Genomic DNA, 15,302 nt, shown 5'->3' on the forward strand with positions numbered 1-15,302 from the left:
AGATAGATAGATAGATAGATAGATAGATAGATAGATAGATAGATAGATACGCTGTAATAAACCTTTTCCTCATCAAGTTGCTTATGGTCACAGTGTTTATTGCAGTAGAAACCTAACTGAACATGGGTCCAGGCTCCAAAATGATTTTCATATGGCAACTGTATTTCAGATAATTCTGGTTTTTGCTTGGACACAGAAAAATGCTTCTCAACCATCAGGCTATTACCTCTTAGGTAATAACTAAAGAGTGGGGTGGAGGGACAGTGACACTAGGAGAGGAGAGGAGGGGGCAGTGGTGTGGCACAAGATCAGAAAAGTTACCACGGGCATCATCACCATCCCCCACATCAGCACTGGGGCACAATGCCCCTGGAGGAAAAGGCAGACAGGCAGCCCACTGAACATGTCGGATCCTGACTGCATCATTGACAGCCTGCTGCCTGTGACTCACTGAAGCACTGTGTGCCCCAGGGAACCAGGGCACCAGGGAAAGGTGGGAAGGAGCCACAGGCTCTTCTGTGTTAAACCACGCACCTACTATATAGGCTAGGAAAGACTCACACTTGCATCTCTTTTTGGTATGCCTAAGTCACAGAAAGAAGTGATTTTATTTTGCAACGGGCTAAGCAGCCAGAGGAAGTTAAGGAAAAGGTGACGGAAAGGCAAGTCTAGGATTCGCTCCCAAGCACTTATTTGCGGGAAAGCCAGAGCTCTGTGGGGGCCTGAGCCAGCCAGCAGTGGTCTAGGAGCTGGGACAGAGTGCTGCACGAGGAAGAAATCTCACCCATTTCCCATTGTACCTAAGTGGGGGTGGGAGGCAGAAAAGAACAAGCTGCCCGTGGGAAATCCCCAGCGCAGTGCTGGCTTCCAAGATTCCTGAATGAGGATTTGCAATAAGGCGGCTGGCGGGGCAGGTGGGCTGGCGAGGTCTGTGGCCTTTAGAGAGAGGAGGAAGAATGGAGGAGGAGCTTCATCTCAGATTCATATTCTGGGAAGGATCCAGCCAGATTAAGTCAGAAGAAATTGTCAGGGAAACTATAACAAGCAAGGTCCTGACATGGGGACAAGCCTTGCTTCCTTGAGGCCGAAATGGAGGCTATTTTAGGTGGAGAGAGTTGGAAAGGGAACAACAGTGTCAGGAGAGATTAGAACAGTCGGCTAGCATGGACCAGAAGTGCTTCATCTTGCATCCATTAACAGAACCCGACGGGAACCACCGCTACGATGTCCAAGTATTTTTTTTCCGGTCTCTACATTTTAGACATAGGTAATATACACTAGCATACTCCAGGAGTCAAAGAAGCTCTCAGAGTTCATTCCTAAGTTCCCCACTAATGCCCATTTACCAAAAGTTCCCTGTCTCATTCTTTGACTTCAGAGGAGCCGGTGGCTTCTTAGCCACTGGGTAACCATTTTACTGGGAGGAAAGCAAGCCGCAATGCGAGTAGTAGTGTCTGCACCTACGTGTAAATGACACCGTAATTGTGCATCTTGGGGTCTTCCTCTTCGATGGAGAACCTAAGCCACTGCTCCTGAGGTCCTTGTCGTTTCTCTTTCCTTTCCAGATCCCAGTATAGTTCGATGCTGTGATGAGTCACTTTGCCCACAACAGGAGGGTGCGGCTTTAAGGATGGCACGATTTCTGAAAAGATAAATATGGGATTTCAGGGCCCCATTTCCAGAAGGAAAAGAGAGTCAGTGGTCACAGATGCCTGCTGACTTAAAAGTTTCTCACACACTGAACACTCAAATAAAGGTGACACCTGAGAAGACAAAAGGTTACGGAATTCAGCAGGCAGTGGGTTCCCTGACACTCCTGGAGAGGACCACACTAGTCACTGATGCTGGACTTCACCAGGGCCCTTCGAGAAAGCAGGTTACTCTGGCACAACAATTAGCTGACTCTTTAAGAACGAATGAAACTCAGTATGGTACTATTATGTTTCAGGGAACTGGTTCACAGATAAAGCCAAGAGATGCTATATCTGCTTTGAACATTTATTTATAACAGACAACAAAGGCTTGACATCTATTCTGTATGATTATCTCTATTTAAAACAAGAACAGGTTAGTCATAACCCAGGTAAAAGATGAGCTGTGTTCCGGACAGAGGAAACAGATAACCAACAGGATGTGGAACAAACGTTCCCACAACCCTGCGTTCACAGAGGTCAGCAGGAATGAGCTCTCACTCCATGTCTGACCAGACACTGAAGAGACTGTTACTATGACAAGCGACACTACAGGGAGAAGACACTCAGTCATTGGTTGAGGTAAAGCAGAAACAGAAGCCTTACCAGAAGGCACTTTGAAAATGCATGGTAAAACTAAAAACTGGCCACTAGAGATGTAGTTTTGCCAGGCGGTAGTGGCACACACCTTTAATCCCAGCACTCGGGAGGCTGAGGCAGGTGGATCTCAGTGAGTTCAAGGCCAACCTGGTCTACAAAGTAAGTTCCAGGACAGCCAGGGCTACACAGAGAAACCCTGTCTCAGAAAGTTAAAAAAAAAAAAAAAAAGAGTAAAAGAAATACTGAGTTTTAAAAAGATAATGAGTCCAACAGGCCATATCCCAGCACACGATTGTTATTTGGGGGGGGGGTTGATGCATCCTGTTGTTTATTGCTTCTTTTATCTGCCTACTATACTTCGAGTCTCTTTAGCATTCACATTTCTGGGTCCAGTCTTAAGCACCTTTGTGCCTTGTAAATATTGAGCACATCCCTGCTCAGTTACTCCAAAAGACATGGTTTTGTATTTTCCTCAGTCAGCATTCTACACCTCCTGCAGTATGGCCCTGTCAAAGAAGACAGACCTTCTGTAGTCTCACCCACCCTAGGACAGCAGGTGACATGGCCAACAATGCCTTCTGTACTGGTACAATATGAAGAGGGGTCATATCTGAAAGACAGGGACAAGGGCAGCCTGCAGGCTCCTACTTCCTACCTTATTTTCCAAATATTTAGAGACGGCATGACAAACTGACTCAAGGTGGGCTAAGTATGCACTCTGAAACCATCAACGTGTTTTGGAGGAATTAAGTAACAAGTAAAAGTATAAGTTATGATGTCCCAGGCCGGGCAGTGGTGGCGCACACCTTTGATCCCAGCACTCGCGAGGCTGAGGCAGACAGATCTCTGTGAGTTCGAGGTCAGCCTGGTCTACAGAGTGAGTCCCAGGACAGGCTCCAAAGCTACATAGATAAACCCTGTATGGAAAAAACAAAAAAAGAAAAAAATTATGATGTCCCTCAAGTAATGGTATGGTTCACAGCATGACAAGGAAGTAGTTCCACACATGGACACAGATGAATCTCAGAATGGATGATGAGGAAAGTGATTCCCAGGGGATGTTATTAGATAATAATGATGCTATTAGGCCATCATTCGAAACTCGCAACAAGCAGTGGCAGCAGTGGGCACAATGCTATTATATAGTCCAAGATAGACCAACCAAGAGGGGGCTGGAGAGATGGCTCAGCACTGAGAGCACCGGCTGCTCTTCCAGAGGACCTGGATTTGATTCCTAGCACTCAACCTTCTGTAACTCCAGTTCCTGGAGGATCTGATGTCTCTTTGGGTACTACACAAATATGGTTCAGAGATGTATGCAAGAAAAACACACCCCACTCACAAAATAATATTTTTTAACTGAGAGAAGTGGGTCTACCATCTCAGATATACTAGAAGTGACAGAGGCAAGAGAGACAGTAAGTGGTCTCCTGAACTACTTGTGAAATTTGTTAATGAAAAGAACTTAGGATGTATAGAGTAGAATAGTGACATAGTGAATCAATTATATGGTGTTTTGGGGGGCATTACTGTAATACTTTGGACGGGCTTAAAATATTCGTTTTAGGGGAAAGATAATCTAGAAGCATGGTTCTCACTGCCCTTGTGGGCCTCTTGCATTCTGCAGAGAACATAGATCCAAATCATAATACAATAAGTCTACCTGGGAGGAGCCGAGGGGCCACACTGGTCTGCCAGTTGAGGCCACTGCCCTCAGTTCTGGTCCTGTGCATGTGACTGGTGACGGTGGTGACTCCGGTAGTCACAGTGTGATGTGACTGGTGATGGTGGTGACTCCAGTAGTCACAGTGTGATGTGACTGGTGATGGTGGTGACTCCAGTAGTCACAGTGTGATGTGACTGGTGACGGTGGTGACTCCAGTAGTCACAGTGTGATGTGACTGGTGATGGTCGTGACTCCGGTAGTCACAGTGTGATGTGACTGGTGATGGTCGTGACTCCAGTAGTCACAGTGTGATGTGACTGGTGATGGTCGTGACTCCAGTAGTCACAGTGTGATGTAACTGGTAACGGTAGTGACTCCGGTAGTCACAGTGTGATGTGACTGGTAACAGTAGTGACTCCAGTAGTCACAGTGTGATGTGACTGGTGACGGTGGTGACTCTGGTAGTCACAGTGTGATGTGACTGGTGACGGTGGTGACTCTGGTAGTCACAGTGTGATGTGACTGGTGATGGTCGTGACTCCGGTAGTCACAGTGTGATGCCTCTGCTCAGCACTTCACTTGCCTTTCAAAACCTGTGAAGCCAGGATGCAGCAGTGGCCGGCCATACCAGAATCCCCCAACATAACTAAAGGTCAACTCTGATTTCCAGTCCAAAGACATCTGACCTAGAACCCACTAGAATAAAAACAGATCAATAATTCTAACTTAATCTTACATCTCAAAAGGAAAAAGGAGATTGTGGGTGGTGAATCCGTAGGAGGGAAGCTGTATCCATATCCTCTATCGATTCTCGAAGCCCATGCTCTGGGCAATGGTAGACACAAATGATGAGAAACCTCCCTCTCCCTGACCAGCGAGGCTTAGCAAACATCCCCCAGAAGAGAGGACTGTGCTCCATAGACACTGCAAAGTGCAAAGTCCAGACAGGAGCTGAGTAGTTGGGGCATGAATAGAAGCCTCGGGGTGGGGGAGAGTTGAGGTTTATACAAGAGAAATAGTGAGTGATACAAAACCATTGTTTTACCCAGGCAATCTAGAGGAAGGTGACAGGTTGTCTAGTCCTCATAATGTTATGCCAAGGCAGGGTGTGCTTTCCCCGTGGTGACAACGGTGCTGTTAACCATGCATGGTGGCACATGCCTGTGACCTCAGCACTGAAGTGGAGGATCACTAGTTTCAACTGAGCCTGGAATTCATAGCCAGAACTGTTCTTCAAACCTCCATGGAAAAAAAATAGGGCTGGAAAGATGGCTCAGTGGTTAAGAGTGCTAACTGCTCTCCAGAGGAGCCAGTTCTGCTCTCAGCACTCACGGTACACAACTCACAAAGGCCTGTAACAGCAGCTCCAGGAGACCTGACACCCTCTTCTGGTCCTGGATGGCACTTGCTCTTATGTGTACAGACCTACATACAGACACACATACAGAGAATTCAAAATACATACATACACACATACCAGCCAGGAGTTCCATCATAATATATGATAAACATTTATTCTCTCTCCCTCCCTCCCTCTTCCTCTTTCTCATACATACATACACACGCACATACACACACACATACACAGAATTAAAAATACATACATACACACATACCAGTCAGGAGTTCCATCATAATATATGATATACATTTATTCTCTCTCTTTCCCTTTGCCTGCCTCCCTCCCTCCCTCCCTCTCCCTCTCTTTCTCATACACATGCACATATACACACACGCACAAACACATACACATGCATTTTATTTGCTTGTATTAGGATTGTAAAACATTACTTGGTCAGAGTGCAGTATCGCCACAACAGAGAGCCATAACTCGAACCTTGGTAAGCACTGACAGAAGCCGCCGGCCCAGCAATAGCAACAAGCTTCTTTGGTTTGCCCTAGAAACTACTGCAAGTGGTTCATGGCTGCATTTCACTTAACCTTTGCTAAATTTATTCATATGGTTTAAAGATTTTTATTATCTCCATCATAAGCAATCTGCCTCTGTGGCACCACACACACGTGGCATACACCCACACGGATACATACATACATACACACAACTAAATATCATAAAAACAAATAACAAAATAATTTCCCAGCATGGCCATGGACACGACGCTCTGTTTTCATAGAGAAAAGGTGGCGTCAGATCTTCGCAGGGCTGCTTTTGCTCGCTTCTCATTTGATAACTAGACTTCATCCCCAAATCTTATCTCACAAATTTAGACTGAAAGTTTAACTTTTCTAAAGTTCCAAACAAAGATAAAAACAGACACACTCAATTCTTCATGGTTTTTTACATAATTGGTAGGATTATCCGGCTTTACTTAAAAGTCTTCCAAAAGTGAAAAGATGGCAAAGCAAACTGCAAGCCCCTCCACGGGACAATCGTAACTGATGCATTCTATGTGCCACAAAAGCGTTCAGGAGTAAATCCCCCTGAAAACACGACAAATAAAACAACCTTATGCCTCTGGTGCCATCTGCCAAGTGATAAAGAGTGAGTGTGAAATTGTGACAGTTCCGCTCACTGTCACCACCCAGACCCTGGGGTCACTGAGCAGAGCCCGCCAGGCCTCAGAGGCCATGAGAAGCCGGCCATAGAAGCCGTTACTTCCAAGCCACAGGCCCCAATGCAGAAAAGGACGGCTTCAGCAAACCCACTCCACAGCTAGGCCTTCACTTCCTGCGGTTTTAAAGGGATCGCTAGAGTGTCGTGACCAGAAACGTGCCACCCAGGAGAGAAGATAAACACGCGAGTTTATCAGGCCCCACAGCATCCTCATCACCATCTGCTGGTCACAGTTCAAAGCTACAGTGAGAGTTGGGTGTCTGAACTTTGAAATTAACATTTATGATTAGGACCACCAAAAGAGAGGATATTACAAAGATAAAAAAACAAGTGAGCCTTTTGTCACATGAATATATACATCATAAAGCAAGTTTGTCACTTAACTCCTTCCCAGAAAACACATCTGACTATACGCTAGAGCCAGATCTCACCAGCAGGGGGCATCTGTGACTTGACCTGGGGGTGGGGGGCAAATGGTCCATCAGAATGACAGTACACTGAGGGGAGCTTACAGGGACAGGAAGACAATTCCCTATGGCTTTGGAAAATTTTCCCCATGTATCTACAGCAACTGTCAATCAGAAACATATTCAAAATCAGCATGCTACTGGGGCAGGGGAGGCACGAGCATTCCCACAGGTTGGATTTTTTTAAAAACTTTTTATTGGATTTATTCATTTTAATTTTTGTGTGAGCATTTTGCCTGTACGTATGTATGTGCACCATGTGTGCTGGGTAACTGAAGCTGGACAAGGGCATCGAATCCCCTAGGACTAGAGTTACAGATGCTTATCAACCACCATGTAGATGACTGATAATCAAACCCACGCCCTCTGCGAGTGCAACAAATGCTCTTAACCACCGAGTCACAGCTCAAGCCCTAAGATTAGGACTTATAAACATCAAAAATGGCTGGATGGCAGAGGCACACGCCTTTAATCCCTGCACTTGGGAAGCAGAGGCAGGCAGATCTCAGTGAGTTCGAGGCCAGCCTGGTCTACAAAGTGAGTTCCAGGACAGTCAGGACTACACAGAGAAACCCTGCCTGGAAAAACCAACTATGTGTATATATGTGTGTAGGTATGTGTATGTATGTACATATGTATGTATGTATGTGTATGCGTGTGTGTGTATGTATATCAAAAATGTTTGCAGGAGTACTTATTGGAGGATGAAAATGTAACTCAGGTATCAAAACAGTCACATGGTGATAATGGTTTCTCCTTTCTGTTAAAAAATAAGACAATAGCCGGGCGGTGGTGGCGCAAGCCTTTAATCCCAGCACTCGGGAGGCAGAGGCAGGCGGATCTCTGAGTTCGAGACCAGCCTGGTCTACAAGAGCTAGTTCCAGGACAGGCTCCAAAACCACAGAAAAACCCTGTCTCAAAAAAATAAATAAATAAAAAATAAGACAATTAAAGAGTTAAAGTAAGATTGATTCCACCAAGCCTACCACTGGGCTTTACAAGGTGGCGTTCTGAAAGGAACGATACGCTGGTAGTCAGTGGGGGAGCTTTCCTGCTAGCACAGCAGCGTCTGCAGGCAGCGTGCACACACCATCAACCCGAGGCTTTCCAATGTCTAATCTGTACTGATTTTCATCTCTAGGCACCCTTGGCTTTTTTTTTTTTTTAATACCAAGACTTTCTACATACCACTTGCCGTCCTGAAATTCACTACGTAGACCAGGCTAGCCTTGAATTCAGAAATCCATCTGCCTCTGCCTCTGCCTCTGCCTCTGCCTCCCAAGTGCTGGAATTAGAAGTGTGCACCACCACTCCAGGTGCCCGCAGCTTTTAATGTTGAGAAACATGCTTCCTCCGCTGAGCCCACACAGGTTTCCCACCAGGAGCATGGACATGAATAAGGACGCCACCTTTGTCTTCGTCACTGTTCTGCTGCTGTGATAGACACCATGACCAGGCAACTTACAGGGAACTTGACTTATTTGAGCTTAAGGCTTCAGAGAGATACAAGTCCATCATGGAAAAGAAGCTTGGCAACCAGAACAAGAAGCTCAGAGCTAACGTCCTCAACCATGAGCAGAAAGCAAAAAGAGAAAACGCAAAAGTGTGAGGCTTTCATCTTGAAGCCTTCCTCCCGTGACACATTTCCTCCAGCAAGGCCAGCCTCCTAAAGTCCCCCAAACAGTGCCACCAAATGTGGACCAAGTGCTCAAATGCCTGAGACAATGGGGCATATTTTCATTCAATGTATCACAGCCTCCCTTTCAGACTTAATGTAAAGAAAAAATAAGTAGCAGAAATATTTTTTAAAATTGCTGAAGTTTACATTGAAAAAAATAACAATCACACTGGAAAGTTCCTGAAGTTCACAAAGGCTTCACAGAACTACGCGGCTAATGTTTTTGCTACACAGAAACTCTACTTGGAATTCCGCACGAGGACCAGGTCATTGACAAAGACACTGAGCTCCCAGAGCCCTTATTTTCCTTACTGATGCTCAGGCTGACTGCAAGCATAGGCCACGCAGGACGCTCCATCACAGTGTCTGACCTGCTGGGGACTTGACCGTCTTGATTCACCTGCAGCTAGAGTACCAGGATCAAAGACGGAAGACAGCTCATTCATGGCTACACCCCTGGGGTGTGGGGAGCTGAGCTTTCAAGTCAGGTCCCTAATCCCAAAGTCCGTGTTCCCTCCCAGACCTGAGATTCACCACTTTCCTGTGAGATGAACAACAAATGACTCTGGTAAAGTCATCTCTGAAATCAGAGGACACAGTGTGTCACTGAAGTTCAATTCAGACTGAGAAGCGGTTTCACTAGTAGCAGCAGGAAACTGTCTCAGTGTGAATGACTGGTTTGCATCTATCCTTAGGGAAGGAGCAAGTGAGGACCTTGCCAAGAGCTCCACGCAAGAGGGGTGACAGCCAGATGCAAGTGGCCTTCCTGCTGGTCAGTGCGGTTGGCACAGCACGATCCAAACAGTGTGTTTCACACTGGGGGACTTTACTAAAAGTAGAACTTCCCAACAGCAAGGAGGAGGAAGGCCAGGGCTAGACCAGTGCCAACAGTGTGAATTGGGAAATCTCTTGGGAAAGTGACTTAAAGCTGCACAGGGCTCCTGTTCTCCTCAGCCCACAATCTCACCCCTGGTGAGAGCCCCAACATGTTCAAAGGGGGCCATAGCAGCTTTGCTTTGAGAAAGGGGATGGAAAACTACCTAAGTGGCCAGCATGAGTTATGAAAGGTCTGTACCCTCAAATACTATGTAGCCATTAAGATAAAGTTACAATTCATTCATTCTAAAAATAACTGGGAGGTTGAGTTACCAAGAGCTATAAAACAGTATTTACAGAATGATACAACGTACATAAAGTTAGGTTTTCCCATCTGCAAGAGGTGTGGAGATGGTTCAGTAGGTGAGGGTGCTTGCTGCCAAGTCTGACTGCCAGGGTTTGAGTGCTGGGAGGAGGGACTGACTCCCAAAATTCGTCCTCTGATCTCCACACGTGCCATGGCTTGTGTGTATGCACACACTTTCATGCACACACATACAAAATAAATGTAATTTTAAAAAATAAAATAGAATCTCTATCATGGAAAGAAAACAAAAGGAACAGAAGACCAGAAAAAGTGATTTAATTAGCAACCCTCAATCTTCTTAAACCACATGCTACTCCTGCGGCAGCATGTGAACACTTTATGTACGTGGTGTGATTTACTTACAGAAAAACAGGGTACTGGGTGCACTGAGGAGTCAGTACCTCTCTCTGCCTTATGCACATGCCCTAGATGGGTAAACGGGAAAGCATACTCCCAGAGTCTTCAAGTGTCCTTGTCGAGATCAGACTCAGAAACCCAGGACGGCTGCCTATCTCGGGCTTCCCGGTATTTCAGCAACACTCTCCCCCAGGTGGAGGCCAGGCCCTCGAGGACAGTGCGCAGGGATCCCTCCCGCACTGCTCAGCGCCTGCTTGCTTTCAGCTCATCTGATAGGAGGTTCTGTTTCACATGTGCTTGCACTTAATCGAACCATGACAGACAAGCAGAGTTCAAATCCACAGTAAGAAACACCACATTTTATCCGGCACGATCAGACTTTATCACCTGTGGATCGTGTGTTTATAATGCCTCCGTAGTTAGGAAAATTACACGGGAGCCAACTTCCAGTGTGCACGGCATGATGCATGGGCCTGTAATCATAGCACTCAGGAGGCAGGGGCATTGCTTTGAGTGTGAGGCTAGCCTTAACTCTATGTTGAATGCCAAGACAGTCATGTACCCCTTTTAAAAAAAAAAAGATGCAGACACTCCCAATTTCGCTATCATGAGAATTCAAAGAATCAGGTGAGTGTATCACACAATTCATGTGAGTCGTCCCCAAGACATGACAATGGTCTCCTTGGCTGGGGCTAGTCAGCTGTCTTCAAAAGAACCTGTTACAAAAACTCAATCCATTGAGTAACAGAAATCAGTCACACAATGGGAACCTCTATAATCCACAAAAATAAAATGGAGTAGTGTATACTGACCCAAAAATCTTCTAAACTGTAGAGTTTTGTAGTACAGTAACTGTGATTGTGTCAGTAGCCACTGTCTGCCGCTTTCCTTCTGTGCCCTCCATCAAAAATTTTGAGAGGTAGAGATAGGTGGATCTCCAAGTTCGAGACTGGCCTGGTCTACAGAGCAAGTTCCAGGGCAGCCAGGGCTACACAGAAAGAAACCCTGTCTTGAAAAACAAAATTAGGTGGGGGGGGGGGAGGGGGTGGCATCCGTGTGCTGTATCACATGTGTAGAGGCGAGAACAATTTCCACCTAGTTGAAGCCATCTCTCTTGTTTCTGGGACTTCCCCCCAGGCTGACCTTTGGGCTTCGGGCTAAATCTCCTGTCCAGGCCTCCCATCTGGACAAAGGCATGCTGGGACTACAGACATGCCACTGCTTCCGGCTTTCTACACGGGTTGTGGAGATTGAACTCAGGTTGTGGCGAGCACTCTTGTCAGCTGAGCCATCTCTCTGGTCCTCTGTCTCTTTTTCAGTGTCATTATGTGGTGGGCCTCTGCTAAGTACAGTCAGCTCCAGCATTCACGGAGTCTGTGGTCCTTGGGAGACACAAACCTTAAGCAAACTCCTGCCTGTCAAAAGTTATCACACTGTGATCACTGAAGTGTGAGGAAAAAGTCTAAGGTGCCGGCGGATATGCGAGTTCACCCTCAAGAACAAAACCAAGAGAGAGCACTGAAAAACACCAGAACACGAATGAGGACAACTCTTTCATTTCTGCTGCCAGTGATGTGCTCTGAAAACTTGCCCAAAGAAGAGTAAACCTAAAAACAAATCCCATTGTTGTACCAGTGAGAGAATGATCCAGACAATAGAGTGTTCTGAAGCACTATTCAGCCATCATCACCATCATCCTCCAAAGTCACTAGAGACTCTAGAGCAGAGATTCTCACCCTTCCTAATGCTGTGACCCTTTGATACAGCTCCTCATGTTGTGGTGACCCCCAAACATAAAATTATTTTCATTGCTGCTTCATAACTCTAATTTTGCTCCTGTTGTGAACCGTAATGTAATTATCTGCTTTGCAGGGTATCTGAGACCCACAGGTTGAGAAGCGCTCTAGCAGACTAAGAACTGCACTTGTAACAGCCTGTATCGCTCCCTGCCTCTTCCAAATGGGCAAAGTGCAACCACCCCTGCTCCCAACAGCTTGCTACAACCACTTACAAATAAAAACTAAAAAAAAACAGGGTTAACTGACGCTACCAACCACCCGAGAACAAATTCTATAGCTGTATGATGATCTCCCTGAGCACACTCATTCCAAGCAGGTCACGGGATATATGCAGAAAAATAAACAACTGTTCGCAGCCAGTACAGAAAGAACCGAGACCACAAATCAGGCGTCAGTTATCAGCAGTGCCCACTGTTCTTTGCATCTATCAGAACCGTGTCCCATATAAGACATCCCCCACCCCTGTGGGGCAGTGTTGCCATAGTTATCTGATGCCTGACTCCAGGCATGTCTTCCACAGCCAAGATTCATGTCCACACCCTTTGTGGCAGGCAGTAACCAAACCTGCTCTGCAAACAGAACTCAAAGGCAGCCACTAGATCATTCCAGAAAGCCCCCCGCCTGTGTACAATGCCGTTGGAAGACAGATTTACTCTCCTTCTCCGCGCAGGTTACAAGTGTACAGCCTTGATCTCAGCTTGGGCATGAATAAATCTTTTTTAATCTACCCAGCAGGTATTGCTTCCCCTTCCCACCCATTCCACCCTCCATCTTCAACCCCTGCCCTGCTTCTCTCATGTTACATCCTCTCCTCTCCCATCTAAATGTTCTTAAAACGTGTAGGGCACTTCTACTTGGAATCCTCTTGGAATCGGTGATTTTGTCTGCACTGCACACTCTCTGCAGTACGGAATTGCCAAGTCCCTTTCCAAGCTCAAATGGCAGAGTAACCTTACGAACGTTAGCTGGCATGAGAGGCGGTGAGATACAACCTCGCTCAACCAGGATAGTCGCTGCTGCCAGGCAGTGAGCAGAGCCCTAGAAAGCAGGCTTTGCTGTCTTTCTTTTTAAAAACAAAATCAGATATTCAGAATTAGGAACTTTAAAAAATAGTTCCTTCTTATTCAGCACTTTTTTTCACCCAAAATGCTAATACTTTTATCTTTCTTTCTGTTATAAAAATATTTCCTACTCATTGTTTAAAAAAAAAAAAAAAAAGATGCTGGACAGCGGTGGTACATGCCTTTAATCCCAGTGTTTGGAAGGCAGAAACAGGTGAATCTCTGAGTTCGAGGCCAGCCTGGTCTACAGAGTGAGTTCCAGAACAAGCTCCAAAGCTACAGAGAAACCCTGTCTTGAGAGAAAAAAAAAACAACAACACAAAACAACAACACAAGCAATTCAGTTTGTGTCATCTTTGTTTTTGAGACAGGTTCTTGCTATATAGCACAGTTGGTCTTGAACCTGTAATCCTCCTGCTTCTGGCTCCTGAGTGTTAGGATGACAGGCATGAAATTATGACGAGAAATAAGAGTTTGATCACATCTGCTCACGTGCCCACCCAGAGATGACCACTAGCAATAATTTAGGGGAAATCCATTCAAGACTTATTAGTATGGGCGACATTTCACAACGAGGCACTACTTTGTAACTTGTCTTTTTAATTTAGTGGACTATGAATGTATACTTTATATAATGAGCCAAGCAACTTCAGCTCAATCTTTAAAGATAAACTCTCCTTGCAGTCATTTATTATAGACAAAACTTCAGCCAAAGTCATGCATTTCACTCTGCATAGCCACACAACTATGGTCCCAAATATTTTATAGCAAAGACCTGGAAGCACAGCTCAGCTTTGGTGCAGAGTTTTCAACTGGGCACATATTACCAGCTGCATGAAAAGGCCTCTCTGTAAGCAAACAGGAACAGGACTGGCCTTCGGCTGCCAGGTACAAGAGCTAGCGATGCACCCACACACGAGCCAAAGAACAGGTAGCCGAGAATGACCAGTGTGTTCCCAGTGGTGTAACCAATGGTAAGGTGTTCGTCCTTCTGTAAATAACCACTTACCCATGCTCCTGTAAGCAACCCTGCTGAGCCTCACTGGGTGCTGTGAGTGGCTATGCTCTGAGCCAAGTAACAGCTATCTTGGGGCATTTGCAAAAGGATCACGGGATCATCACAGCTGGGCTTATAGACTGCTCACACCCCATCTCTGCAGGGGCAGAGAGGGTCATGTGACACTCACCTGAGTAGCAGCTGCCCCCATCTCCTCCTGTATTCAGTTCTGCCTTAATTGCGGGGCCTCGAGGAGAAGGTAGAGTAAACAGATGGGAGGGGGGTCTGAAAGGGAGGCTCTATCTAGACAGCTACAGGAAAGCCCTCATCCCTACTGAGTAAAGGCTTTCCAGGTTTGGCTTTGGGGGTGAGGAACACTCACAGCCCTGTAAGTAATACTTCACCTATGTTCTGTAAAGAAACTTAACAAACTTTTGCTTCTTGATTAGTTTAATTAATTTTTAATTCATTAAATTAGTTTGCTTAATTGGTTTTAATTAACTAATTAAGTTTATCATTCCTCCAGAGTGACCTTTGGAAAAAAACATGCCTCTCCTGGTTGTTGAGACCTTAGAAGAAGAGGTAGAAGTCACTTATATCTTTCCCTGGGGAAGAAATTTCAGCAACTCTGGGTCACAAAAAAATAAAGACATGGAGGTAGAATGGAGGCAAGTTTAGATGAGGATCAGTAAATGTATGAGAAGAACGAGAGGATAATGAAAGGTAAAATCAAAATATAACATCAGTATGTATGTACTGTTGTAGTAAGCCTGTTATGATATATCAAATTAATACATACTAATAAAAACAAAGAACTGGCTGGTTGGTACCATATTGCTAGTAATATAGGGCTAGAGTAGAAATTCCTCCAAGAACGGTAGCGTCAAGGGCACTCATGTCATAGCGTACTGCACATCTGGTCCCGGCATCGTGCTTGGGGCAGAACACCCCCTTTTTCACATCATAGCGTACTGCACATCTGGCCCCAGCATCGTGCTTGAGGAAGAACACCCCCTTTTTCACATGATAGCATACTGCACATCTGGCCCCGGCATCGTGCTTGGGGCAGAACACCCCCTTTTTCACATGATAGCATACTGTACATCTGGCCCCGGCATCGTGCTTGGGGTAGAACACTCCCTTCGAGCCGTTGCTGAGCTCACAAAATGTACAAGAACCACCCAGGAACAGCCCGCCCTTTCTTTCTCCTTACATCCTCCTCTGCCAA

General features: G+C 45.8%; 1 protein-coding gene across 1 annotated transcript in view; it reads right to left on the reverse strand.

The window, feature by feature from the left end:
- Positions 1-15,302, reverse strand: part of Fank1 (fibronectin type III and ankyrin repeat domains 1) — a 106,004-nt gene that overhangs the window by 27,159 nt on the left and 63,543 nt on the right. Inside the window, exon 2 of the mRNA XM_057778979.1 lies at positions 1,465-1,642. Within this exon, the coding sequence (XP_057634962.1) occupies positions 1,465-1,642 (178 nt within the window). The remainder of the gene's footprint in view (positions 1-1,464; positions 1,643-15,302) is intronic.

This window comes from Chionomys nivalis, chromosome 8 (genome assembly GCF_950005125.1).
Source record: "Chionomys nivalis chromosome 8, mChiNiv1.1, whole genome shotgun sequence".
In the NCBI taxonomy this organism is placed as follows: Eukaryota; Metazoa; Chordata; class Mammalia; order Rodentia; family Cricetidae; genus Chionomys; species Chionomys nivalis.